Source organism: Camelus dromedarius, chromosome 19, assembly GCF_036321535.1.
Source record: "Camelus dromedarius isolate mCamDro1 chromosome 19, mCamDro1.pat, whole genome shotgun sequence".
NCBI lineage: Eukaryota > Metazoa > Chordata > Mammalia > Artiodactyla > Camelidae > Camelus > Camelus dromedarius.
This window is the reverse complement of record NC_087454.1, coordinates 38,634,651-38,660,854: the sequence shown is the minus strand read 5'-3', so window position 1 is coordinate 38,660,854 and position 26,204 is coordinate 38,634,651. Positions and strand designations below refer to the sequence as shown.

The 26,204-nt window shown below is 40.7% G+C and overlaps 1 protein-coding gene across 4 annotated transcripts in view; it reads right to left on the bottom strand.

Annotated features, from left to right (window-relative positions):
- The window catches only part of KHDRBS2 (KH RNA binding domain containing, signal transduction associated 2), a 522,708-nt gene extending 496,725 nt beyond the window's left edge, over positions 1-25,983 (bottom strand). For all 4 annotated transcript variants that reach the window (XR_010376930.1, XR_010376929.1, XM_031434467.2 and 1 more), the window contains exon 1: positions 25,696-25,983. Coding sequence is in view for 2 of the 4 variants with exons in the window: in XM_031434467.2 (XP_031290327.1) it covers positions 25,696-25,786 (91 nt within the window). In the remaining 2 variants the exon portion in view is untranslated. The remainder of the gene's footprint in view (positions 1-25,695) is intronic.
- Between the last annotated feature and the right edge of the window lie 221 nt (positions 25,984-26,204).

The window sequence follows — 26,204 nt, the reverse complement described above, 5'->3', positions numbered from 1 at the left end:
GCCTTCCCATTCTGTGCACTTTGCATCAGCTCAGCCTCCGAGTCTGAAATGAAAGGGAAATGACACAGTGGCCTCAATACAAGATGCACTGCTACCTGCCTGGGCGTGGCACGAGCTGCTCCAGCAACACACAGGGACATACAACTGAATAGAACACTTTTTGAGAAAATGTCAGTGATTTATGAGGCAGGAAGCATTCAGTTTCCATGGGCTCCTACCATGATCAGAGAACCTCTTGGTCAATATTGACATGATGCCCTCATACTTGTGGACCGATTTCAAATCTAGATGCAAATATTACTGCAATAGAGTAAGATTCAGGAGCCTCAACAGAGAAATGTGAAATGGAAACATTCACGCTGGGGGGCAGCTGGTAAACCAACCGCAGCCACGTGAAGGGACTAGACCGAGGGCCGGCCCCCCACGGTGGTTTTCTTATATTTCACCTTTACTTTGAACTGTAAAGAAAAGCACAGAGTTCAGCCGACTTGAAAATAAGATATAATAACTACCTGAGAAGTAGAATGTAAAAAACTTCATTCTAATGGGAGAGAAAACAATTTAAGGACAAGGAACAGAAGCGCTTGTAATAAGGGACTAATGAGAAAGAACGAATTTGGAGCCAGGCTCTGGGGGTTCAAACCCTACCCCTCCATTCGTAATCCTTTCAGTCTTTGTATATAAGATAGAGATACCATCACTGACCTCTCCAGACCACTGGGAGGATGAGTTAGGAGGTACATAAAATGCCAAGCCAACAGTTTCACACAATAGACATTTACAAGATGGTAGACGTGAACCTACAATTAAAGCATCCTATGCACCAGGTACTGAGAACCTACTACGGTGTACTGAATGCCTCTTTTTTTTTTTTTTAATAGTTTTCCAATATATTCCATGCCTTCTTTTCCTCTTTAATCAATTAGTGTGATAAATTATATGTATCATATTTCTAATGACTGGATCACAGTGTCATTCCCGGAGCAAAACAGAAACAAAACAAACTATTACTTGTTCCTGTCACTTGCTGCTTTTAAAAAGAGGGGTCTTCCATTTAAATTTGTACATGAAATTATGGGTTTTGTTTGCTTTATCAGTTTCCTGTGTTGGGTTTTGCTAGCTATCCTAAATACGGGTTGAAATATTTCCTCATTTTTCTAAGTTAGGAACGTTTATATGTATATATAAATATACACCATAAAGAGCATGAATCCATGGAGAGTTGGGTGGGATTAGCCTATTTTTAAAAGGCTCTTTTCATGGTTGGACGACTGTAGTTTTTAAAAAGATTTAAAGGAATTTGAGATCCACCTGCCTATATAACCTCAAGGTCTCAATCTCTCTTAAAAAACAAAGGTCAAAGGTCAAGAAAGAAGTGCGCGAAGGGTACCCCGTGTCACCACTGTGCTAATGAAGGAAGCACAGAGACACCACTAAGGGGCAATCAGAAGACCATTTTGAGAATAAATTAAAGACAGTGAGCTGGATCTCGGGGGAAGCACAGCTCAGGCACAGAGAAGAAATGCGTTGCACTGGAAACAGAGTCAACATTTTATAGCAACTCTGCATAGTGTGTAATCTATAAAAGTATTGAACTACCATGTTGCACACCTGAAACTAATATAATATTCCAAGCCAGCTATACTGCAGTAAATTGGTTTCAAAGGAAGAAATATGTTTTTTTCTGACATCCAACATCTTTCTATAAGGGAGGTGAACTGAGTTGCCATGTCATCAAACCAGTGCCCCAGTGTAGACCGACAAGCAGAAGGAGATTACACAGTAGCTTTAATCTGCATCCCAAGAGCTCCATTACAGGTCTCTGACTTAAGTCCATCTGCACACCAACCCCAAGTCTTTTGAGTGTAGTATCTACGAACACAGCAGCCTGCACTGGTCTTGCCATGTCTCAGTCCTTGCATCTGGAACAGTCTGTGCCTGTTAAGTGGCACAACGGGCAGAGCCAGCCAGACAAAAACCTGCACCTCACAGCCTCAGGGCTGTGGTCTTCCAGGCCACATGGCCCAGCTCCACGCCCGCTCGCACCGAGCTCCACGCCCTCTCGCACCGGGCTCCACGCCCGCTCGCACCAAGGAAGTAAAGGTGACTTTCTGTTCTGTAGGGGTGGCAATGACAGCATTTGATGAGTTCTAGGTCCTCTTCCCAAGATCCTCATATACTAAAATAATAAAAACACAGCCACCAGATTCAAGCATCCAGAAGGGTTCCTGGGGACTGACTACTAAGTATCTGAACACAAGGTGGACATGCAATTCAGGGACGTTCCCCCTCCTGTTAACGCCTACCGGAAGGCTGCACTGCTCCGCAATCTTGCCATTCTCTGTCACTTTTAAACACTTATTGTTTGGTTACTTTTCTAGCATTTTAATCTCATAAACGTCATGTCTGTGGTCCAGATATCTTAACAAGGAAATTCTAACTGAATGCTTTAATCCCATGCAGGTTTCACAAAGAAAATCTTAGCGTCACTACTCTAAAAGACACTTCATTGAATATTGTTTTCAACTTGGTTCCTCTAAATTCAAAAGTGTGGCCAAACTCTTCTGAAAACTCAACAACAGATCATTACATTTGATGATAGTTATGTTTCTACTTTGAGCACTTTCCGTTGAAAGCAAAGTTCTGTCCTAAATATACGTGATTCTCAAAATCATCATTGGCAAGAATCAGCTCAATGTCTATTTACATCTTAAAAGAGTCAATGTGTATTTTTAACACAAAACAGAAATTATGTGCCAATACTTACCTGTTGAGAAAAATTTCTAGAAATATGACAGCCACCACATTCATACATGCATATACACATAAATGGGCTCATGGCCAAATAATATGATCTAACTGGAGATTCTACAACTCTTAATATAATTAATTATTGGATACATAAAAATGTGTTAAAATTGCCCCCATAGGCTACTATTAACCTTGTTTGATCTGTGAAAAAGTTTCATCAAAGTGGAGGAATGAATATTACAATAAAGGGTTGTGGTTATAAGTGAACTGTCTGTCAAAGAAAGCGAGGGAGGTTATAACACCCAGAGAACCAGGACTGAAGAGGTCCACGCTGTGGACAGGATGTCTTTTGATTATTCAGCAAGTTCTATAAGCTAGCTAGAGTTACATGATTTTGTAGCTTCAAAAACGTGTTGTCTCAGCTAAAATAAATCTGAGAATCCTGTATCAGAAACACCTCAACCCCCATCTCTTTTCTAGAGCTAATAGTTCATTTTTCAAGTGTGCTTTCCCAGATCTTCTTATCAGCGGGACTAGTAAGATACGTCACAGGAATTCTGGTCTTGTTCTTTTCAATCTACAGCATACAATTTTAAATATCCTGCTTTACAAAGGAAAAACTTTTCAGGGCATAGTACACAGGGCATTTAATCAAAGTCAGCTTTCAGAGGAAAGATACAGAGCCATTTTCAAATGCTGACAAAGTAGGAAAAGAAAAATGAGCCCTCATGTATCTTTAATGAAGCTTTCAGGGAAATATATCTATACATACCTTAGTGACTTCTGACTTGTTAGAGATTTTCCCTAATTTGCCAAAGCAAAATATTATACGGTCATGTCCTCCTCAAATGAATTCAATTTTCACGCAAATACACTCATCAAATATAATGCACTTTTTAATAAAGGAAACTCAATTTATCAGGCAAGTCATAAAAAGTGTCAACACTAAATCGTTACCTGGTGGTGAATTATTTTAAGTTTTTTTTAAGGAAACTCATAGAGCACTGAGTCCTCAACCAAAAAATTTGGTTGAAATAATTTTTTAAAAACCTTTTATAAAGATAAAGCCTGATCAATTCCCAAACACATTCATACACACACACTGTCTCCTGGGTGAGAATGGGGAGAGATTTCTCCTAAAAGCTTAGAAAACAGCCCCTCTCTGCTCCGACTCCTCTGGTCAACAGCAGTATTGTGGTGATCAGTTCTGGTGCATTTAAAAATCAACTCACCAGAGCCAAAATTCTATTAAGTTTAGATTCTATTTCCATGAATATTATAGTACAGATCACCCCAAAAAGAGCACGTGCTTACATTTAAAGTCATTTAACACAAACAGGAAAGGTCTAGCCTTGGGAGAAACGGAGAACCCTTGGCAAAATTATACTGAAATAATACGGAATATTTAGAGAAATCAACTGCACTCAATATTTTACAAACATTATATTATGCATAACACAGTTATTTAGAATGTAAGTCTACTGGGCTCTGGCAGACCTGGGTTCTAGACTTTGCTGTTGCACTAAATCTTGATCCTTGGTTCTCTAAACCTCAGATTCCTCATCTGTAAAAGAAAGCGAAGGATTATTCCTGTTTCACAGAGGAATCCTCACTACGAAAAAAGACAGAAGGTATAAGCACTTTGCAATTTTGTAACTGGTACAAAATCAATGCCTAAAACAATCTCAGCTAATACTACGGAAGACTATTACCATCATTCTGCACGTCAATCAAGAGGCTGTAGGTAAGGTATTAATTCCTATTGGAAGGACCCTATGGAGAATATCCCCATTTTTCAAATCCAATAACGTTTCAGTGAGGATGAAGGAAAGTCTTCCTGCAATGTTACAAAACCAGTCTTCCTCTGTGTTTTCTCCAGCGGGACACAATCCTGAAGCAAATACACATTTCAAATTTCAGTCCCAATTATTTTCAGGTAGAACTGCTAACTGGGAAATAAGTTACACAAAAATCAGTAATTCTCAGTTATTGGCCTATTAGAGTTCTTAGCTTCACTTTATAGTTGGGTTTGTAGTCGCAAGATAAACTTAAGTTACCGTAAATTACAGTTGCATGTATATTACCTTCCATTATCTCTCTGATTTAAGGGGGAAAATGTAGTTACTAACACAAGAGCATGAGGAATTAACAGAATTAACTAAAACTACTAATGCAAAGGAGGAATTTTGTTTTTTTTTTTTTTTCAACTTGGACCAAGCAGAAAGAAGATTAAGACTCCGATGGAAGACTAAATGTTCAAAGTAATTTAAAATCCAGTGTCATTACCACTTACAGCATCTCAAAGTGGGTCATTGTGAACATCATTGAACAGCTTACCTATTACCAAGGAGGTGGACATTCTCGGCTAAGCACTTCACATAATAACACTTATCAACTGAACTTATAAGAAGAAGAATGATAAAAGCGTAATAAATTTCTTAGAAAGGTGTTCTTCCCCTCAGGTTTTGGAAGTTTTTAATAGGCGCTGAGAAACAATAAAGATAATATTCATTGCTTGCTAACCCCCCACGCCATCCTCTGCTCCAGCTCCTCTCTGAAGGACCCAGATCTCGTGTATACTTCCTGAGTTTTTCAGAGGCTTAAAACCATCACCCAAGGGAAGCAATTAACTACTCAATGATTGAGGGCACAACTGCCCCCAGACCTTCTGGCACCAGGGTGGGGTGATGGTGTTGACCGCCCTGTTACCTCAACATCATTGTGCATGAGCTGATCATGTACCCTGAGACTCCCCTACCTTCAGCTGGCCTTTAAATATGTTTTGCTGAAATCCTTTGGAGAGTTCGGGGTTCTCTTGGACATGAGGTACCCCATCCTCCTTGCTCGGCCCTGCAATAAACCTCTCTCTGCTCCAAACTTCAATGCTTCAGTTTGTTTGGCCTCGTGGTGCGGCGGGCACACGAACTTGCCTTTGGTAACAGAAAAAGCTGGCTGAGACAAAGCTGGGTCAATGCTACCCTTCCCTTGGAAGTTTTTCGTTTTGGGCAGTAGAAAATTATTAAGGTATTATCTCTCCTCTCTCTCTCTCTCTCTCTCTCGGTCTCTCTCTCTTTCTCTCTCTCAAATTAAACTGCAAGATGTGCAACCTGAAAGCAAACATAAACAAACAGTACTACATCAAACTAAAAAGCTTTTGCATAGCAAAAGGAAATGATCACTTATGAATTATGTATGTTCGCTAAACTTACTGTGATAATCATTTCAAGATGTTTGTAAGTAAAATCATTATGCGTACACCTTAAACTGCTACAGTGCTGTATCTCAATTATATCTCAACAAAACTAGGAGGAAAAAAAGAGACCAAATTTGACTACAAGTTTAAACATAAAAATTTTATGAAACAAACCTGATACTCATATACTGGCATACACTGTATTTGCCCAGAAAATTCAAAGAAAGGGCTCATTAGTAACAGAAGTTTATATTTGCATTTTCTATACCACGTGTGGTTAAGTGCATTTTGTACAACCTAATTTTAAAAAGCACATTAAATAATATGAAATTTCCATAGGAAAAAATCCAATTTACTTTAAGTAACTTTATAAATTATTTCTTAGAAATAAATAATTCAGCACAAGATGTGGAATGTTTTTTATGCTTAAAAACACAGCAGATCTTTTAGGAATTTGTAGGACTCAGAAGGCTGTTGTCTTATCAACTCATTTTTTCCATTACACAAATGATCGACAGTATTTTTCGAAAATATTTTTAAAAATAAGAGTCGCTGTGCTTTGTCTCAACTATCCATTATTCACACATGATTAACGTCCACTACAATGAAAGCAACACATATTTTTGTTTAGCAGAATGATAATATCTTAATTTCAACTAGAATAATTGATACCAACTGTTTTCATATTTTACCATTTAAAAATACCACTTCATCTCTCAAACTGCTGCAAATACACACATATTTTTCTCGACTACCCTCTGTAACATGATTTCACAAATGTATATAACTACTGGTTTCTTAACTTGTGAAACAAGGTGTCTTTAAATAATAATATCTATTAAGTCATCTTAATTACCACTTCACATCCAATAGTTTATGATGACGTGCACCAAGCCTTGAGATGAAACGGTCTCCACTCACGAGTTTTACGTCTTGCCTACAGAGTAACATTTACAATTAATTCATGCACTGAGTTGTTCAAAACCGTGCATATCCAAAATTGCGTTAATTTCGGAGATATAATCTAAACTCTCAGGATGAAAATTATAGGACACCACTGTCTTTCTATTACCAAGTTAAAAGCACCAAGGGAAGCTTTATTTTCTCAAAAACTACAGTCAGATACATAGTTATATACCTAATGCAATCAGAAAACATCAACAAGATATTTCTCATTTAAAATAGGCCTGATTTAATAGCACAACTAAAGTGAGTGTCCAGCTAGAGAAATGGAAAGGCGTTAACAATACGTATTCTTTAACATCACCTAAAGTCAGGTAGTAAGTATCAGCTAGTATCAGATGTCATGGAATCCTATCATTTTTTGGAAACATACTAGCTGGTAATTTTACTATGTTACCTTCATGTCTCATATCTTAATGCCAGTTTTAAAATAATGATTGTCAGTGTTGCAGGGGCCTGCCAGAGCTCTCTCTTCACAGGGACACATCACACCAGAAATGCTCAGGCCTCGTTCCCTTCATCAAAAAGTCTGCGACCCAAAGAAATATACGGCCACAACTCTGTTTGCTTCTGTGAGCTCTAAAATAGCTATTATATTCATTTCAAAAGAAAGTTTATTGGCTCACATAAAGAATTTCAAATTCAACATGGGGGTGTTTTAAGTCCCTTAGGGCACTGACGCCACAAAGACCACAGGTCGGCTTCATCCTCGCAATATTCCTACAGACCTCTCTTTTTGTGAGAACCCTCACAGCACTGTGAACGGTTTTTGACTTATTCTCATGGTGAAATGTGATAGTGGACTTTACAGCCCCTGGGGCAGTGAGAGTAGAGGTGTATACGCACGGAACCCCAATCTCACTGACTGCTCATCTTTACTTTTCCTTTTTTTTTTTAATCTACCTTTTTAATTCATTATTTCCCTTATCATCCAATATACTGAGCCTATTTTTTTCCTATTCCTTATTAGAATCATTCAATCTGTAAGTTGAAAAGGAGCTCAAAGATGAAGTGCCATTCAAGGTTGTACCGTCTTTCCAGAACTTCCACAGATATGTCACGACTAACAACTGAATAACGAATGTTTCAGGGCCCTACCCCTACCCACTAAGTTCATAAGATCAACAGTTCCACCACGTAAAATTAAAATAAACTCTTGAACACAACAGATCCAGAGGAATGATAACAAGAAACTGGTATTTTGGCTAATATCAGTAAAGAAAAAGGCATTTTTTTAATGAGCCAGGGTTCACACAAGCAGTTACTAAGGTGAAAGTGTCACTGATAACGTTGTTAAGGAACCTGAGAGAGAAAGCAGGGACCCCGGAAGGTACCTGTGACGCATTAGATGCTAACACAGTGTTTAGACAGAAAATCGACTTAGTTACTCTTGCCCACGCGGTAAACAATTCAACGACGAGAGGTCGGGATAAAAGAGACCGCTGAAGACAAACTGCCTCCTGCTGGCCGCCCTTGCTAAACAAGCAGCTGTCTCCTCTCAGATACAAACCAATTTTGTTAGTTAATTAGCTTCTACCTCGATGGGGAGAAACAGGATTCCTGTAACAACGCAGAGTGTATGTGTGTACGGGTGTGTGTGAGTGTGTGTGTGGCTGTGTGTGAGTGTGTGTATGTGAGCAGGTGTGTGAGTGTGTGAGTGTATGTGTGTGTATGTGAGCAGGTGTGCGTGTGAGTGGGTGTGTGAGTGTGTGTATGTGAGCGGGTGTGGGCATGAGTGTGTGTGCAGGTATGGGTGTGAGTGTGACGTGTGTGTGCTTATGTGTGTATATGAATTTTTGAGTCATATCCCTAATGGTTAAATTAAATAGAGCCTTCCAAATTTAACACATATAAAGGATTAACAAGCGTGGGATTATTTTTTAAATAAGAAAGCTAATTGAGGAAGGATTACGAAAATGAATTAACTAAATGTTACATTTTCAATTACCTTTAGTTTAACCAACCTGAAAGTCTATAAATATTACAAGAGAAAACGAGAGACCTTGTGATTGTTCCACAAAAATCCTTTCCTCATTCTCTCTCCCAATTAGAAATACCTTCTATCCACCTGCTCCCGGCAGGCTTTCTGCTCCCAGCAGCAAAGGGAAAGGTAGAGCCTTTTGAAACCAAAAGAAAAAGACTGTCACTCCTGAACCACCAGCCACGTCCCTTTTGAATACAAACATACTATTTGAAGTAACTCATTTAGCTTTTGCTAAAGGCACCTTGTGTCACCTTGCAAGCGGTGATTTGTAACGTGGCAGGCAGCTGTGATCAGGCAGCTACAATATTTGGCCTCGGCTCCAATAAAGAGCAGCATTATTCTAAAGATCATTCACAGAGAAACATTTCAGGGGAGGTTCTCTCCAAGCCTAATTCATGTTTATCCATGTGTTGTCTGAGGGGCAGGCGGAGGCTGGGCAGACAAGCCATCCTCCTCCCTGCTAGGCTGACTCACAAGGGTCTCCTGCACGTTCGGTCTGTCCTACAGGGCGAAAATACAGAATAAAGCAATCTTACGTTACAGCGTCCTTCGCACGGGGAAATGTCTGTGCCTGTCGGTCTCTCACTCTTTCAACTTCAGGGCACACCTGCCCAACTTCCAACAGACGGGGGCCTACCCAATCCTGCCCTACAGGCTGTCATCAGCTGCCAGAGCCTGCTTTTGTGGCCCCCAGGTGACATGCCGGTAACCTGCTTGGACCAAAAAACCCTTTGTTGGCTGCCTTATGTCCAACTTCACCACTGCTTGAAATCACTTCCAAAATAAATTCTTTGTTTCCAGGTCTACTTCTGCAGAAGAGTGTCAGACATTATGCAAACTTGTTAAATACATTTGAACTTCATGTCACTCAAAATGAAGAAGGCAAATCTGCAATGCATATTTATCCGCACCTATCAACAGCAAAGAGGATTCCACAGTGAACAGGACGACCTGATAGCTGTGCCCTTTGCCCTTTTCACGCCATCTCCTAGGATTAATATGAAGAGTTTGAAAAGAAAATGTTTTAAATAATGATGCATACTTAAACAGGCATTTTAAATTTAAAAATCATTATAATGAGACTCACAAGCACTCAAAGAAAATGCCCACTCTTCAGAGATGAGCAAAGTTGCCCTGGCGTTTCAGTTCATTTCAGCACTGGCCATCAGTGTTAGCACGCGTAAGTTTCTACATTCGAATCCTCATCTCAGCATCTGCTTTTGAGGAGCACAGACTGAAACAGAACACAAGATTGCTATTATACTAAAACCAGTTCTGTTCTTCCTTAATTGCAAACAACATAAAACAATTGGACCCACCTTACCTAATTATCAGAAAAGTGCATAACTTGGAAAAATTCTGGGGCTGCTTCTCAAGGAACCAAGGTTAGCTGGGCCCTTGAAAGACTTCCTTAGAAGGCCACAGCAATCTCAGGGAATTCTCTCTCAAATGGCCTCAGTCTGTGTAACTGTTTTGTTCTGAAGATCAGGCTTACAGCTCCAGAGTTACATCTCCCCTGTACTAGGAACCAGCCCAAATTGGACTGGCTTCTTCTTGCTTTTAATGCCAATTTCTCACCAGAAAAAGTCGGGGTGGCTGCTCTGATCCCTTTGGCTGCAGCCAGAGAACAAGGGTGGGCAATTCAGTGCCCTGAAGAAGGGGTTCAGGGTTCTAAGAGAACAGGGGTCAAAACAAACAGTGAATCCTCTAAAACATCAATTAAATAGTACCAGTTATCAGGTTTTACTGCATCTAAGAAAGTTATATTTATTTTTTCATCTCTACTGGAAGTGGTCAAAATGAGCTGCTAATTAATGGTAAACACTAGATACTTTGGAGAATTTTTTCTCTCCTATTCACCCAATGTGGATCTTAAACTAACATGGTGAAGTCCGATACTTACATAAAAGACATCGTCTTTCACGGACTTACATGTATCTATACACTACTCTAACATAAATCATGCATTCGCACACTTCACATTCAGATCAATTTCAAAAGCGGTTTTCCTTTAAGGTAACATAAAGAATTACTACCCGATACCATGAAATGTTTAAAATATAAAATAAAAAGGATATTCATAGATCATCTAATCAAATATATATCTTTTGAGAAAAACAAAATAGATTTCCTTCTCTCAGCTTTCTCCAGGAGGTTTTGAATACCGCCGTGGGAATACACTTCAGGACTTCGCAACGCTACATCACTCGATGGCATCTGAATCCATTTTTCTTCCTGTCCAAATCCAAACAGAAGCTGTCCACTGCGTTGCTACTTCCACAACCCACATCACGATCCTTTTCCTTCAGGGAGCACCTCCCTGCCTGTGTAAACGCACTCCCCCAAGAACTACCTTGTCAGATGCCAGCACTGATGCATGATGTCAGTCTGGATCATTGTTCAATCTGCGTTTTGGCTATTAGTGTTGACATGATGAGCACCTAAGTGTTTACGAAATGATAGTGGTTTAGTACCTGTGCTTTCGGAATTAATCTAAAAGCCACCAGTCATTTATGCCCTTGGGCGATTTCCAACACTTTGTGTCACATTTCAGGGTGATAGCAATGCTGGTACTTAACGTGTCATTGGAGATCAAGAGATACCAACAGGCGATCTCAGTGGATGCAGCTGGAGGTCTGTGTCATCTGTCTGGAGGTCTGTTTCACCCGGGATCAGGCTGTCAACTCTGTACATTATACTGTTTCCCTACAACATATTCGTTTCTTGCAAAAATAGAAAAAGCGTATAAACCACTATCCAAAATTACATGGTCTATTTTTTTTTTAATGAAATGTTTAATGCCTCAACTATTCCCTACTCTTTTGTCATACTAGAACCTTCTTTGCTGCTGAGGACACAGTGCAGTCATTCAGGTTTTACTAGGTATTATCTCGGCTCATTAGCAGCAAATATCTTAATTCTCTACTGAAAGAATACTGTCCTTGACAGTGTCTGGAAGCATCAAGACCTACAGGATGGTTAGCCTCCTCCTCAATCACAAAGAGGAAAGTGTATTCACATTTCCTTAAAAGAGTGTGTTCTAAGTTCTGAGGAAAAAGCAAAAATGCCAGACAGCTATATATAATATCAAAGCACAGTCTGAACACATGTCATGCTTAATAATTGTAAGGCAGTCACCGTTTTCGTTGTATTGAAACAAACACGTTGCGGGTCAGTATTGCAAGATGGTTCACATATAGGTTAACACTGTGATCTTTATTTCACTATACTTCATGTGCTTTATTTTACTAAACATTATATATTACACTATACTATATATTTACTATACTATCTTATGTGCTTTATTTTACTATACTTTATTTTACTGTACATTATACACTCATCATGTTTACACCATACCTTTAACACATTAAACATGACAATGAGCAAAGGAAAACCTTCCCAGTAAATGACACTGGATATTTAAATCTTAAAAGAAAAAAAAAAAAAAGAACTGTGCCCCTGTCTTGACACCATACACAAAAATTTCTTCTAGAAGTGCCATAAGCTTATGCTTAAAAGCTAAAATGATAGAGCCTCTAGAAGAAGATACTGAGAAGACCTTTTGTGACAGTGAGGCAGGCAATGATTGCCTAGAGAGGACACAGGTAACACCAGGCATAAAGGAAAACACAACGAATTAGACTTCAGAAAAAAAAAAATTAACAGCTTCTGTTCTTCAAAAGACACTAAAGAAAATTAAAAGCTAAGCCATGTATTGGCAGAAAGTATTTGCAGTACATATACTTAGCAAAGGATGCAAATCCAAAACATATCTATTACTCCTAAAATAATAAAAAAAAAAACCCGACAATGAAATATTTGTCAACACTCTAACCAATTGTTTCAAAAAAGACAACACATACAAATGGCCCAAATGCACCTGAAAACATGTTCAATGTCATTAATCATGAAGGAACTGCACATTCAAACTACAGCAAGTTACCACCTGAAACCACTAGAATGGCTGTTGTTAAAAAGACTGAGAATTTCAAACGTAGACAAGTTAGTGGAACAGCCAGAGTTTTCACACACTGTCGGTGAGAGTAAATTAGTCCAACCACTTTAGGGAACTAGTTTGCAATCCTCTATAATATACAGTTAACCATATATGCACGGTCTAAGACACAGCAATTCCACTCCGTGTAAACAGAACACATGTCCACAAAAATCTCACAAGTGAGCATTTACAGCAGCTTATACATAATGAGCGAACACTGAAAACAGCCCAGATCTCCATCCGCAAGAGATTGGATGATCAAATTGTGAGATATTGATACCATGGAACAGTCCTCAGCAAGGGAAAAAGAAACTATTGGCAAATGCAACAACATGGATAACTTTCAAAACTGTACTGAATTTTAGAAGGAAGAGGACCTACTCTCTGCCTTTCTAAGTCATTCCTCTTCCCAAATCTACTGCATGCGTCAACTTTTTTTTTTTTTTTTTGAAAGTTCTTTCTGACTTCTTGGCACATGTGGCTTTGTTGACCGCTGCCACCTTCTTGATACACTTTCCCCTTGAATCTGTGACTCAACAGTCAATGTAGAAATCGGTCCCACTCTGGTCAGCGGTCCCCAGGGAGCCTGAGACAGGCACCTGAATCTGCTGCACCCTTGATCCTTAAAGCTTTCCATCGTGAGCATTTCTCCGCACTGCGTGACATCGTGGTGTGAAAAGATGTATCATGTTTCAAAGGTTTGTTTCAGCAAGGGAGGAAATATTAACTCTGTTGTATCTGAAAGAAGACACTTGCCGATGCAACATGTTAATTATTTATTTTAAGGTTAAACACTGTTTTATGAAACATTTATTATTGTAAGTGTGTGTATGTGTGGTATTTCTTCCCCTGGAATGTGGTTTAAAAAAAACATTTGAGAGTGACTTTTCTGATAGAAGGAACACAAGTAGGTGAAGTCAAAATACTGAAGTTTGTGTCCTAGATCTGCCACTCGGTTGCTCTGTGACTGTGGGCCAATTCCTCAACCTCTCTGGGACTTTGCTTGCTCTTGTACCATAATCAACCAATCATCTCATGAATCCTTTGCAAGTTTATGTGCAGTATTTATCCAACGGCAGAAATCAATGAAGACTCTTCTCTTTACTCCACTTGGTCTGGTGTCTTTTAAAAAAAAATGGAAGTACTTTTATAAATGATGAAATGCAGTTTTTAGGTATACAATGTGATGAGCAGGGATAATTGCATAAGCTTGTGTAAGCAGTACTCTTGACAAGACAGAGGACATTTCCATCAGCCCAGACTTCCCTTACACCGCTTGACCATCCATCTGCATTGCCTTTGGCAACCACTATCCTGACTTTGATCATCGGCGTGACTTTGTTCTTCCCTTTTTATCAGTGTTCTTTTAGGCTGCACAGTCTTTTTCAGCCAACAAGTACAAACTTCTTAACGTAGCTTGCAAGGTACGTGTGATAGGCCTTTACCTCTCCTTAGTCCCACTTTTCTAGATGCCTTCTTGCTTATTCCACTTCAGATGGCAGTACCTCTATGCTACTGGTTGTAAAGCAGAGGTTCCCGTGAACTCCTCTCCCCAGGGGCGATGGATTCGCTAGAGAAGCTCATGGAACTCAGAGAAACATTTTACTTAGTAGATAACTGGTTTATTACAAAGTGGTGTAATTCAGGAACAGCCAGATGGAAGAGACACATAGGCAAGGTCTGGGAAAGGGTGACAAGCTCCCAAGCCCTCTGTGAGCTCACCACTCTCCTCAGATCTCCACGTGCCACCAACCTGGAAGCTCTCTGAACCCAGTCCTTTCGTGTTTTTATGAAGGAGTCATTACGTAGGCACAATTGATTGAATCATTGGCCACTGGCAACTGATTCAACCTCCAGCTCCTCTCCTTGAGGGTCTGGGGGGAGGAGGAAGGGAGGGCTGGGGTTGAAAGTTCCAACTGACAGGAACTGGTAGGTTCCCCTGACAACCAGCCCCCACCCTTAGGTTGTCTAAGAGCTTTCCAGAGTCACCTCACTGACATTACAAAAGGCATCTTTACAGCTTTCATCACTAAAGAAATTCCAAGAGTTTTGTAAGTTATGGTCAGAAACAGTTAAGACCACCATGTATATATATATTTTTTTCTTGCTATAAATCACAATATCACACTTAACTTCTACCTATTCAAATAAATGGTTTCTTTCTTTTCAGTCTTGGAGAGGTGTTGTTTCCTGCATCCATGTATAGTTCTCTCAGAGTATAGCCCCTTCTTCACTGAACTCCCATTATACTCTATTTATGTATCTGCTGATTGAGAAAAAATGCAAAACCTAAAAGTTGAGAATTATGTTTTACTTGGTGGACTTTCTGAGGACTTCAAGGCTGGAAGGCACCTCTCAAAGTAGCTCTGAGCAACTGCTTTGAAGAGGTACAGGACCAGCCGGGATACACAGGGGTTTTTGCAACAAAGACCAGACAGTCAGAACATCAAAAGATTACTGTAAATTAAAGAAAACCAGATGTCCCAAGTTAATGAATTTAGCACTTTTCTATGTATGGGAAGGTACAAGAGTCTGGGCTCATTCAATATTCAGAGCAGCACTATTTACAATAGCCAAGACATGGAAGCAACCTAAGTGTCCATCAACAGATGGCTGGATGAAGAAGTTGTGGTAGATCTACACAATGGAATACTACTCAGCCATAAAAAAGAATAAAATGTCATTTGCAGCAACATGGATAGACCTGGAGATCATCATTCTAAGTGAAGTCAGTCAGAAAGAGAAAGAAAAATACCATATGATATCACTCATGTGGAATCTTAAAAAAGGAAAAAAAGAAAGAAAGAAAAAAGGACACTAATGAACTCACCTACAAAACAGAAACAGACTCGCAGACATAGTAAACAATCTTATGGTTACTGGGGAAAGAGGGTGGGAAGGGATACATTTGGGAGTTTGAGATTTGCAAATGTTAACCACTATATATAAGAATAGACTAAAAAAAAGTTTCTTCTGTATAGCAGAGGGAGCTATATTCAGTATCTTATAATAATCTACAGTGAAAAAGATTACAAGAACAAATATCTGTATGTATATGCATGACTGGGACATGATGCTTGCTCCAGAAATTGACTCATTGTAACTGACTATACTTTAATTTAAAAAAAAAAGTCTGGGTTCATGGAAGTCATGCCTTTGATAAGCACCTGGCTATCCAGGGCCCGTACTGTTCTTTCCCGAGTCCCCTCAGGGCTCACCGTGGGGGCAGCTGTCTTGGCTGAGGCTGTCCTTTGTTTACTGATAAGGCAGGCAATATTTTTCATTCACGAATCTCAACTTTCAGGATCTCAACTAACAAGGCCCTTCCTGTTGAGGCCATCCACAATCCCTGGACCCTTCTTTAAAAGGTGCCCTGCGGGAGAATCCCAAACCATCACCTATTTCCCTATCATTACATTTCTCGGATCCTACAGAAACTGCTTATTTAATTGCCTGTAACACTTTCACTCTCCTCAACCCAAATGTACATCTCAGACAGTAATATACCACACAGATAATGACAACCAATTCTCACTGAGTGCCTGCATAGGATATGTTCCACACACACACACACACTCACACACACTCACACACACATCCAGTCTGCTCATTTTACTGAAAGAGAAACTATTATTTGGCTTATTGCAACTCATTCCCAATACTTATCACTTCATCTAATTCCATTAAATGGCTTTTAATTATCGTAACGCTTTAGTTTTACCAGATTTTCCTTATATGGACATGATATAATTTCCAATCGCTCACTAATTTCAGAAGTCTAGCTCAATGCATAGCCGTCTATCACCATGAAGTCCATTCCAAAACAACTTCATGTAATAAAATGCCATCTGCCTCGGCACACCAAATGTTCTCTCATCTTCACGCAATTCCTGAAAGGCCCCCTCTTCTACCAAATCTTGGATGAATAAAAAGGCAGCTTTTAGTTTTTGGCTTCTTTAGAAAGGAAACCTTAGACTGTGTGGAGATAGGGATGGCACTTAAGTCAACTGAACACTCACATAAATGTCCCCATGTGTAACATTTACATGCTTAAATACATAAAAAGAACTATATGCTAGTATGTAATCTTTCTACTGTCTCCCTTTTATACAATGAGTGTATGGTTGCATATGAATCAGATTTCTAGAAAATCAAATTCCTTACATTTCCTGGAGGAAATTTACCTTAAAGGAAACAATAAATTCTATAGTAACAGGTATTTAACTTTTTAAAAAAGTTTTTCAAAGCAAGATCTTGGTATTTTGTTAAACAAGTGATATTGTGCAATATTGCTTAAAGTGTCCATGTTTGATGGTTGCTTTTGGACACTTTCACATTATAACTGGACATTTACCTCACCTCTGATTTATTACTTACAAAATCCAAATGGATTGTGCTACCCTCTAATCTGCCTCTTCCTTATCTTTTGATTACCTTTTCCCCGTAATATAGGGAAACATTACCCACCCTTTTTGGATATAATGTAACAACCTGACCCAGAATGTATGTTCATTGAGAGTAGCTATTACTTCAGGCATCTTTTCTTTTCAAAATTAACAGATTTCTTCTCCTTCAGCCTCTCCTGAGTTGCAATCAGGACCTATCATTTTCTGACATACGATGAACCTGCTAAAAATATCTACACTCTAGAGAAAACACGTTCCTTCTGCTTTTCTATTAGAAGAGTAAAATCTAATCTTGAGTGTTTTGAAGAAACTGGCATCAACTTGAGCCCTTCCCGGTAACAGGGTGGTCATTCTGACCCATCTGTCTCAAGGCTACTAAACCCTCAAACCTCAGAACCTACAAGACGACATCTGAATCCAGCCATGGTGCTGACTTGTCAGCTTCTGACCACGTGAGAAATCTCCTCAACTCCCAAATTGTAAACAAAACTGACACTGCCTGAAGACACAAGAGAGGACCTCTGGTTGTTCTTCCTTCATAGAAGAATTCGGCAAATGTAAGCAGTAAGCAGTTCTCAAAAAAAAAAAAAAAGAGAAAAGAGAAAAGAAAAATGTCTCAGCAAATCACACACAAAATTCTCCAATCTCTCTTTGGTCCAAAAAAAAAATGTCCTGCAATGCTCTCTTGTTCTTTGCCACCTCAACCTCATCAGCAAACTCCCCCAGAAACAACAGTCAGCGTAAGACATTCTGAAAATTAAGGCTCTTCCAAGAATCCTTAACCTGATTCTGCACTAAGGCAAATTTTTCCCATTGACAAAGGTACTTGCCTTTCATATACTCGACTTATTGAATGATGTTGTGGGAAAATCCATCCCACGCTGGCATGCAGGGACCTGTATCTGAAGTTAATGAGGACCACCACGTTGGTCTCCTAGATGGACTTTGCATATTAAGACCTGACCTTCCCACCAAGCTGACTGAAGCCGTGTCCCTTCCCCAGGAGGCAGCAGCTGTAATGGCTCCACATGCCTCTCGGGGAGAAAGCCTCGGTTTCAGCTTTATCATTTATTGGCTGCATGACCTGAAATAAATCAACTTGTCTATGTCTTAATTTTTTTCATTGGTAAAACACAAGGAGAATGCTAATAACCATCTCATAGGATTGGGGAGTGGATGAATTGCAGTCAGGCGTGCAAAGTATCTGGTCCAGTGCCTGACAGAGAGCAATCCAAGTAATAAACTGACAGCAGTGACGAGGACAGTGGTGCAGGGGAGGAAGAGTTCACGGTCACCGTGATGGCAGAGGTCACGACTCCTCTGAACCCCTATGACATCATCCGTCTGTAAACCCCAGCAGGTCTTCATGTGCCGTTATCCATCTTACGTACACTGTTAAATCTCCCACAGATCAGCTGAGAACCAATACATTAAATATCTGACACCTCTTCATGGACTGAGGACCGCGTTACCATCACACCTTCAAGGGCACGCGTGATCGCAGTCAAGTGCAGGAGAGTCCTCGCCCGACAGGACTCACCACCCCCAAACTGTAGCTAAACTGTAAGTGTATCTACAGAAAATGACCCCAAATTTTGTTCTTGAACGTTTATTATCTCCCGCTACCGCAAAAAAAAAATTGTTTGGAAGTAGTGTTCCTAAGGGTAGGCAAGCCATGGGGATACACTACACAGGATTTCTTTCCCAAAGTAGTTAATAAGGATTCAGCAACAGGATACTTGGCTGTGACCCCTCAAATTTTTGACAAATAAAACACGCAACCATTTCAGAACTCTCCACTTGAGAAAAGGAACGTCACATAACATGGGTATTTGCTAACGTTCATTTGGAAGATCAGCTATTAATCAGGCCTCTATTATTTTTTTAAAAATCTGTTTTATAGCAAGCTTCTTTTACTGAAATTCACCACTTCTGTAAGAAAAGGATCATATTACAAGCTATATATTAAGTTGTACACTGTTTGTAGCTTTAAGAAACCACCTTGTGTCAGAATATAATTCCAGTTAAGCTACTTTTCTTTTATGTGCATCAGATAAAAACAGAGGATCAAATCACGTGTTCAAACAAGTAAGAGCATAAACAAAGCTGGTGACACTGTAGTCATTTCCAAGGGTTTCTGGAAACTACATCTAAAACTCTCTTCTCTTGCACAGCCGCGATGGAAGCAAAGAGCTTCAGTCTAGATGGTACACTTCAGAGAAACTATGAATTGTCATCAGTTATTGTGCCCATTATACAGATGGATTTATCCTGGCCATGCTCATTCTTATATTAGTTAATGAAATACTAACATAAAAGACCGAACCTGCATTCACAAGAAAATTTTATAAAGAAAAAAATTAAAACACACGAAAGAAAGGGGACTGGATACTATGTATAAAATAAACACAGAAGACTCTGTGAAAGGTGGAAGGAAGGAGGCAGGCTGGCTGGGTACCACCAGACCCAGGAGTGACCCAGCACTGGTTTCCCTAGTTTTTCCTGTGCTTCTTATGCAGCGAAGTGGGTACTGGGGAAGCTGGCAACCCAAAAAACATCAACAGAAACAGGCAAAAATGGAGTCTCAAGAGAAGTCTGCTCTCTCTAGCCACAGGCCTGGAAAGAGGGCCACCCAGCAAGACAGACAACTCTGAGTTAACAGCATCCTTCCCCGACCAAAAACAATACAGAAAACCAAACCGAAAACGAAAACCGCTGTCTCGTGCTCACCCCCATCAAGCCAGGTTAAACAGAGGAGCCCAGACTTTCAACCTCACCCAGCAGTAAAGAGGCACCCTTTCCAGTCAGAAGGGCTGAGGGGGCACAGGGGCTTAACGTCCACCCCAGTGATGACGGAGGCCACGTGGAGATGCAGGAGGTCCACCCCCGGGAGCAGCACCGAAGCATCCTTCTCCCTGCAAGCCGTGTCTGAGGAGGCGTCACTCCTGCTGGCACCTTCCTCCCCACCCCTCCTGGGGTCTCTAAGGCCACACGGGGAGCAGCAAAAAGGTGCTTCCCCGTCTCCCGGCCAGAGAAGTGGCAAGGGACGCCTTGGAGAGCCTGGACTTTCCCCTCCCCTGGACGAGCCAGGGTGGGGCCCCTCCCCTCTGCTGCTGTCAGAGACAGCTGCCCACTGAATATCATAAAAGGTGTGACACGGGCAGACTTTGATCCTGAATGAATCACTCTGGCAGTGGTGTGTGCTGCGGTGGGGAGGGGAGAGAGACGCAGGATGCTGAGGGCTGGTGAGAAACAGAGAAGAGGAAAACCAGGAGGTGGAGCGCCTGCAGCCTTGGACCTGGCCATTGGGAGACGAATCCACTCGAGTCTCTGGTTTCAGGGCAATGATGAGGACAGAAGCCAGACTGAAGGGTCACACAGACGGAAACTGAGAAAGTGAGGCAGTTGTGCAGACTAATGTTACCAGGACCTTGGAGGAAACAACGGAGAGCAAGGGGCAAGAGAGATGATTTGTACTGCTTTTGGCAAGTGAAGCAAGTATTCTATTTTTTTTAAGTTATTTAGATTGGATCTTGCTTATGGACTGCTCCAAGGGAAGAGTGGATGGAGGAAAGAGTTGGAGACACTGAAGAAAGGCTACAATTTCAGAACAGGTCTGGAGGGGATGGTGCGCGCTGGGGTTAAGGATACTGTCAACAAGTCAGCCTTCATTCATCTTCTGGGAATGAAAGAAGGAGTATGGAAATTTTTAGGTACTGGAGGCTGAAGAACATCAGAAGAGAAAGATCACTTCTTCCTTAATGAAAAAAAAAGAGGATGAATCGGCTGAATGGGGTGAAAGGGTGAAGGGCTGAGGAGGAGGCTGGGCAGGTGCGGAAGGGCCTTGAGAGACACGGGGCCAGGATGAACAGACTCAGGTCCGACACGGACAAGTGCCCCCTGGCTCGGGGAACATGATACTTTAAAAACCCTCATTGGAATCATCTTTCATATGATCATTTACTTCATCATTTCGTTTCTGAGTTCCAGTTTCACTCAGCAGTGATTCAAAGAGTTAAGGCAGTGCTCTTTCCATTACAAAATCTAGCTGAGGTCAAGTCCAGAAAGCCATTAAAATGTTAGGGAAAATCTCAAAAGCATCCTCTTAACATTTGTCGAATTTCTGCTTCTGTTTTTGCTTTATTTGCATACAAATTTCTACTTACATGCATTTAAAATACAGCTTATAAAGTTGCAAACATCATTTTTTAACCTTCAAAGAACCATACCTGGCAGATAGTGCCTTTGCTGTTTTCTAGATGAAGAAACTGAGAATGAGAAAAGAAATCAATGAAATGCCCTGTCTTTCCCAACAGCAGGAGTGTCAACACTGCACCCCATGGGCTTTGTTTGTTGAAGCAGAATTTCTCGACTATATCGTAAATGCGTTTTAACTGCAGGTTAAAGATACCTTAAACTTACTTTCTTCGCCAATTTTTATTTTTTATTTAAGAAACATGAATAAGATTATCCCAAATTTACTGGGAGAAATAAGAGATGACAGGAATCAAAGGAAATGTCACATGAATACTGTTTTTTATCAGAAGCTGGTTTTATACATTTATACCAATACCTTTCTTTAACTTAAGAGCTGGCCATGTTTTATGGCAAATATTTCAAGGAACACATTCTAAATTAAAAATGACGCTCATTGAAAATCTAAATGTAGTTAAATCACTACCAGTCAGCATTTGGGGTAAATATTTACCTCTCCTCTTATGGGTGCAGCTCAGCCACATCCGCAAACAGGCCAGTCCTAGACAGAGGGCAAGCTTTCCACCAAAATTTGAAAAAAAAAAAAAACAAAACCCAGTTTTTTTTTTAAACCACTTGAACTGTTGGGATATTTGGCAATATTGGGTCTCATCATACGATGAGTCAAAGAAAACAACGATGAATCTACCAACATTTGTGAAAAATTCAGGTTAGGAAGCCTCGCCAGCCAAGGACTGAAAACACTCTCAACTGGAGAAGAATTTATTAATTCTCCTAAGGGTATGGAATCACTATAATTGAATCTACAAACTTGAAGAGATCTAGGTCTGTCAGCAGACAGGCGTCCTTTACTGCAAACAAGAATATTTCCAGGTATACACATTTTTAGACACAAGCCTTGAAAATAGTAGACATAAGAACATAAATCTGTCCCAGTGCCCCAAATAACATATACTTTAAATTACATGATAGTGATTAATATTATTAATCAGTAAAATAAGAAGAAATGAAGAAAGTTTCAAAAACGTCCAGCCACTGATTTGGGTATTCTGAAGACACACACACCACTCCTTGGCATCAACAGTCACCCCAGACTTACTTAGAATGACCAGAAATACATACAGATCATCTAGTCTGACTTCTTGATTTGAGAGACAAGGGAACTGGCTCACGGAAGGGAAATTTACCAGGATTCAGTTTACGCAAAAGGAGAATTAAAAAACCAGGTTTCTGGATTCAGTTTAGTGCAGTTCCCAGACGTAGCATGGATATAAATAACCTCATCTCATTTCATCTGGCAAGCAAATTCAGAGGCTGAATGGAACTTGAAGGCTCATGCTGAATTTGCTGTTTTATCATCCACAAAAGCACCTTCCATACAAATGAACAACTAAACAATATTATAATCACAGAAGAAAACTGTTTTAACAACTCAAACAGAAATACTCTTCAAACCACGTCAGTCAAGATCTTTTCAAAGTAGCAACAAAACACATACAATGCTTGGGGGTCTTCCATTAGCTGTCTCAGAATCACTCTTACTGAAAACACACAGCAGAAACACGTGAAATACACAAACTACAACAAAAATAACAAAATAACCAACAGACTAGTACTTTTAACCCTGTGACCTTCAGTCACAATTGAGCACTGATTTGCATCTACCACCAATCAAAAAAGCAAAATAAATCACTGTGAAAGCTCATTGGTTTACATCACTGCCCTTAGATACATTAGCTTTCAGAAAAATCATTCTGAAGATCTGAATCATCTGATCATTTTATTACTCACTCTGTCTTGAGACGGTCTGCACAGTGCCGCCTGAAATGCACTTCAGTGCGCACCTTCTTTTCAAATGAGTACCTACGGCAGGTTTATTTATAGCCACTGCCTTTCATCAGTGCATTTCCAGGTGTGCAAATAAAATCATCTCAAGAACCCTCTCCTACAGAGATCCAAAACAAAACCTATTCATCTTGGCAATTGGCATTTGAAAAGATAATGGAAGATCCATAATGTAAAATGTATACAAAGCTTTACTAGAGATTCAAAAGGACACTCAGCTACTCTTTGATAAGCACATACAGAATCTCAGGTACAATGGGAGGATTAATTTAAACCTTATAGATCTTTTTGCCTCGCTCTTGATATACTCAAGATTACTATCATCACCTTCTCCATTCTCTTTCCTCATTATGATTCCTCTGAAATTTGGATGCCTCTCTTCATTTCTTACTTAGATGCTTTTCCATTTAGGAGCTTTTTCTTCCTAATTCTTTACAAAAGCAGAACATGCTTCCCCCTACTGGGAAAAAATCAAATTACAAGGTCCCTGGAAACATGTTCCTAAATATCAAGAAATCAAGTTTCGGAGAGAAATAAAATGTTAAGGAAGCAGGTGCACAGCCTTCTCTGACTGTTTCATCAGCTGCAGAAGTATCTGCCCGCTCTGTTTAGAGCGCCTCATGTGTACTTCTTTACTTTGGCAGTTTTCAATACTAAGGCCACTAACTCTCATTAAATGACTGATGAATCAATCATCGTGCCTGCTGTTCCCAAAAGAAGTCCAATTAGCAGATCTGAGAAAATGATCAATTTGTAACTTTTTTTTTCATTTTAAAGACATAGTAAGTTAAATGAAGACACTTCTGGAAAATATATTGAAGTAAATGATTTAAGGAGACAACTGCATTTTTAATCTTCTTGAACATTCTTCATCATTGATGAATCCACTAATTTTCACTATTCCTATTATTTTATGCAGTTATCTTTATTTTACACAGAGGAGAAGGTGAGTTTAATTTTTAACTGACTTTCATTTTCAAGTTTAATTTCTATTTTTTTATTCAGTAATCAAGAAAGTAGTAAGCATGATTGCATTTTCCTTCCCAAATCCTCTACAAAACCGACTTGTTCCTTGAGAAACAGCTTAGTTGTTTCCCGTGTTCAATAGTTTGATTATAAAGCTTTTATTCATTGCCTGGTGTACAAAATAGAAAAAAACCCTAACACTTTATTGTTGTTGCAAATAATAATCCATCAATAAAGCATTTCAAAAAAGCCTCATGCCTATTTTAATCGTACATGGAGTATTAGGATTTTTCCTTCCAATGTCAATTAAACCTCAAAAAAGAAATCATTTCTTTTAATGCTGAACGGCTGAGGAAGAGAAAGTTGTTACTTTTAGTTTTGCTATGGGTAAGTTTATAACAACCTAACCTACAAAACTGCCCTGTAGTCAATTTGATGATGAAGCAATTCATTATTGATGAGGCAATCATCCAAAAAAAAAAAAAAAATCTGGAGTTGTTTTTAAAAAGGCATACGTAGATTGCTAAAGATGTCGAGAGTACCTCTGAGCAGTTAAACAGCATTATTTCAAGATAATGGAGTAATTTGGTTAATACTTCTGTCATACAGAAGTTTAGGTGTTTGGGGTCTTTCATTAGCTGTCTCAGAACCACTCCTACTTTTAACAGACATGTTTAAACCTTTCAAAAGAAAGCAAAAGACAAGACATTTATGTTCCTCTGAGAATGGTATCTCTTTTAATAATACAGGTACACAAAAGAAAATGCACACTTGGTGAAACAGCTGATCAATTGTGGAGCGACCCCAGGGACCAGCTCTGCCAGGGCCCCCATTCACCACACTTCAAACAAACTGACAAGCACTCCAGCCTCTTCCACATTCACAAACACAGACGAACTTGCATCACTTAATCTAGGTTTATCCCCAGACTTTCCATAGGAAAGACTGTACTTAGACTAAAGGATACCAAAATCACTAGGAAGCAAGGAAGGAAAAAAGAAAAGACTGAAAAATAAGAAGGAAAAGAAATGCTGATTCGTAGCTAAGAAGCTCTTAAAACACTACATTGACCACCGTTCACTCCGATCACCCTCCCCTCTGCGGAGTGACAATGTCCCTGTTACTCCTTACGTTCCTCCATCAGTGACCCTAACAGGGCACATCTCCTCTGCCCTTAGACCTCCCAGCTTTGGTGTCCCCCAATTCAGACGTGGACGGCGGGGAGGCAGCATCTGCCCGCAGCTCCGGGGCGAGCACCTTCAGGGACAGTTTCCGCGAAGGAGACAGGCGTCCTCCCCAACTTCGCTCCCCGAACCCCGCCGCGATAAGAGGGGGCCAGCGCTCTGCGCCCAGCGCAGGGGGCCAGTCCTACCTTCGGCCAAAAGGCGCGACGCGTGCACAAAAGATGGATCCAGGCTATCTTTCTCTGCCATCAGCTCCGGCAAGTATTTCTCCTCTTCCATAGCGCGGACTCCGGACCGTCCCCGGCGAGGCGCAGGGTTCCGCGCGCTCGGACGCAGGTCGCCGGGCAACCCCGCTCGCCCGACCGCCTCGGCCGCCGCCGCCAGGGTCTGGCGCCCTCTCCGGCCCCGCGCCGCGCGCCTGCCCCCGCCGTCGGGCTGCGCGCCCCGAGCCACCGGCAGGTCCGGCCGCCGTCCCTCGCTCGCGCCCACCCCAGCTCACACCAGCTGCCTGAACTGGAGAGGCGGGAGCGGGGCGCGCGTTACGCCTCCTCCTGCCGCTCATTGGCGAAGGTGCCGTGAGAGGCGGGGCCCCCGCGGAGGCCGCGGGCCCTCATTGGGCCGCGCCGCACGTCGGACCGCCTGAGTGGCAGGAGGCAGCTGCAGAGGGGAGGGGAGCGCGGAAGGTGCGAGTGCTTTC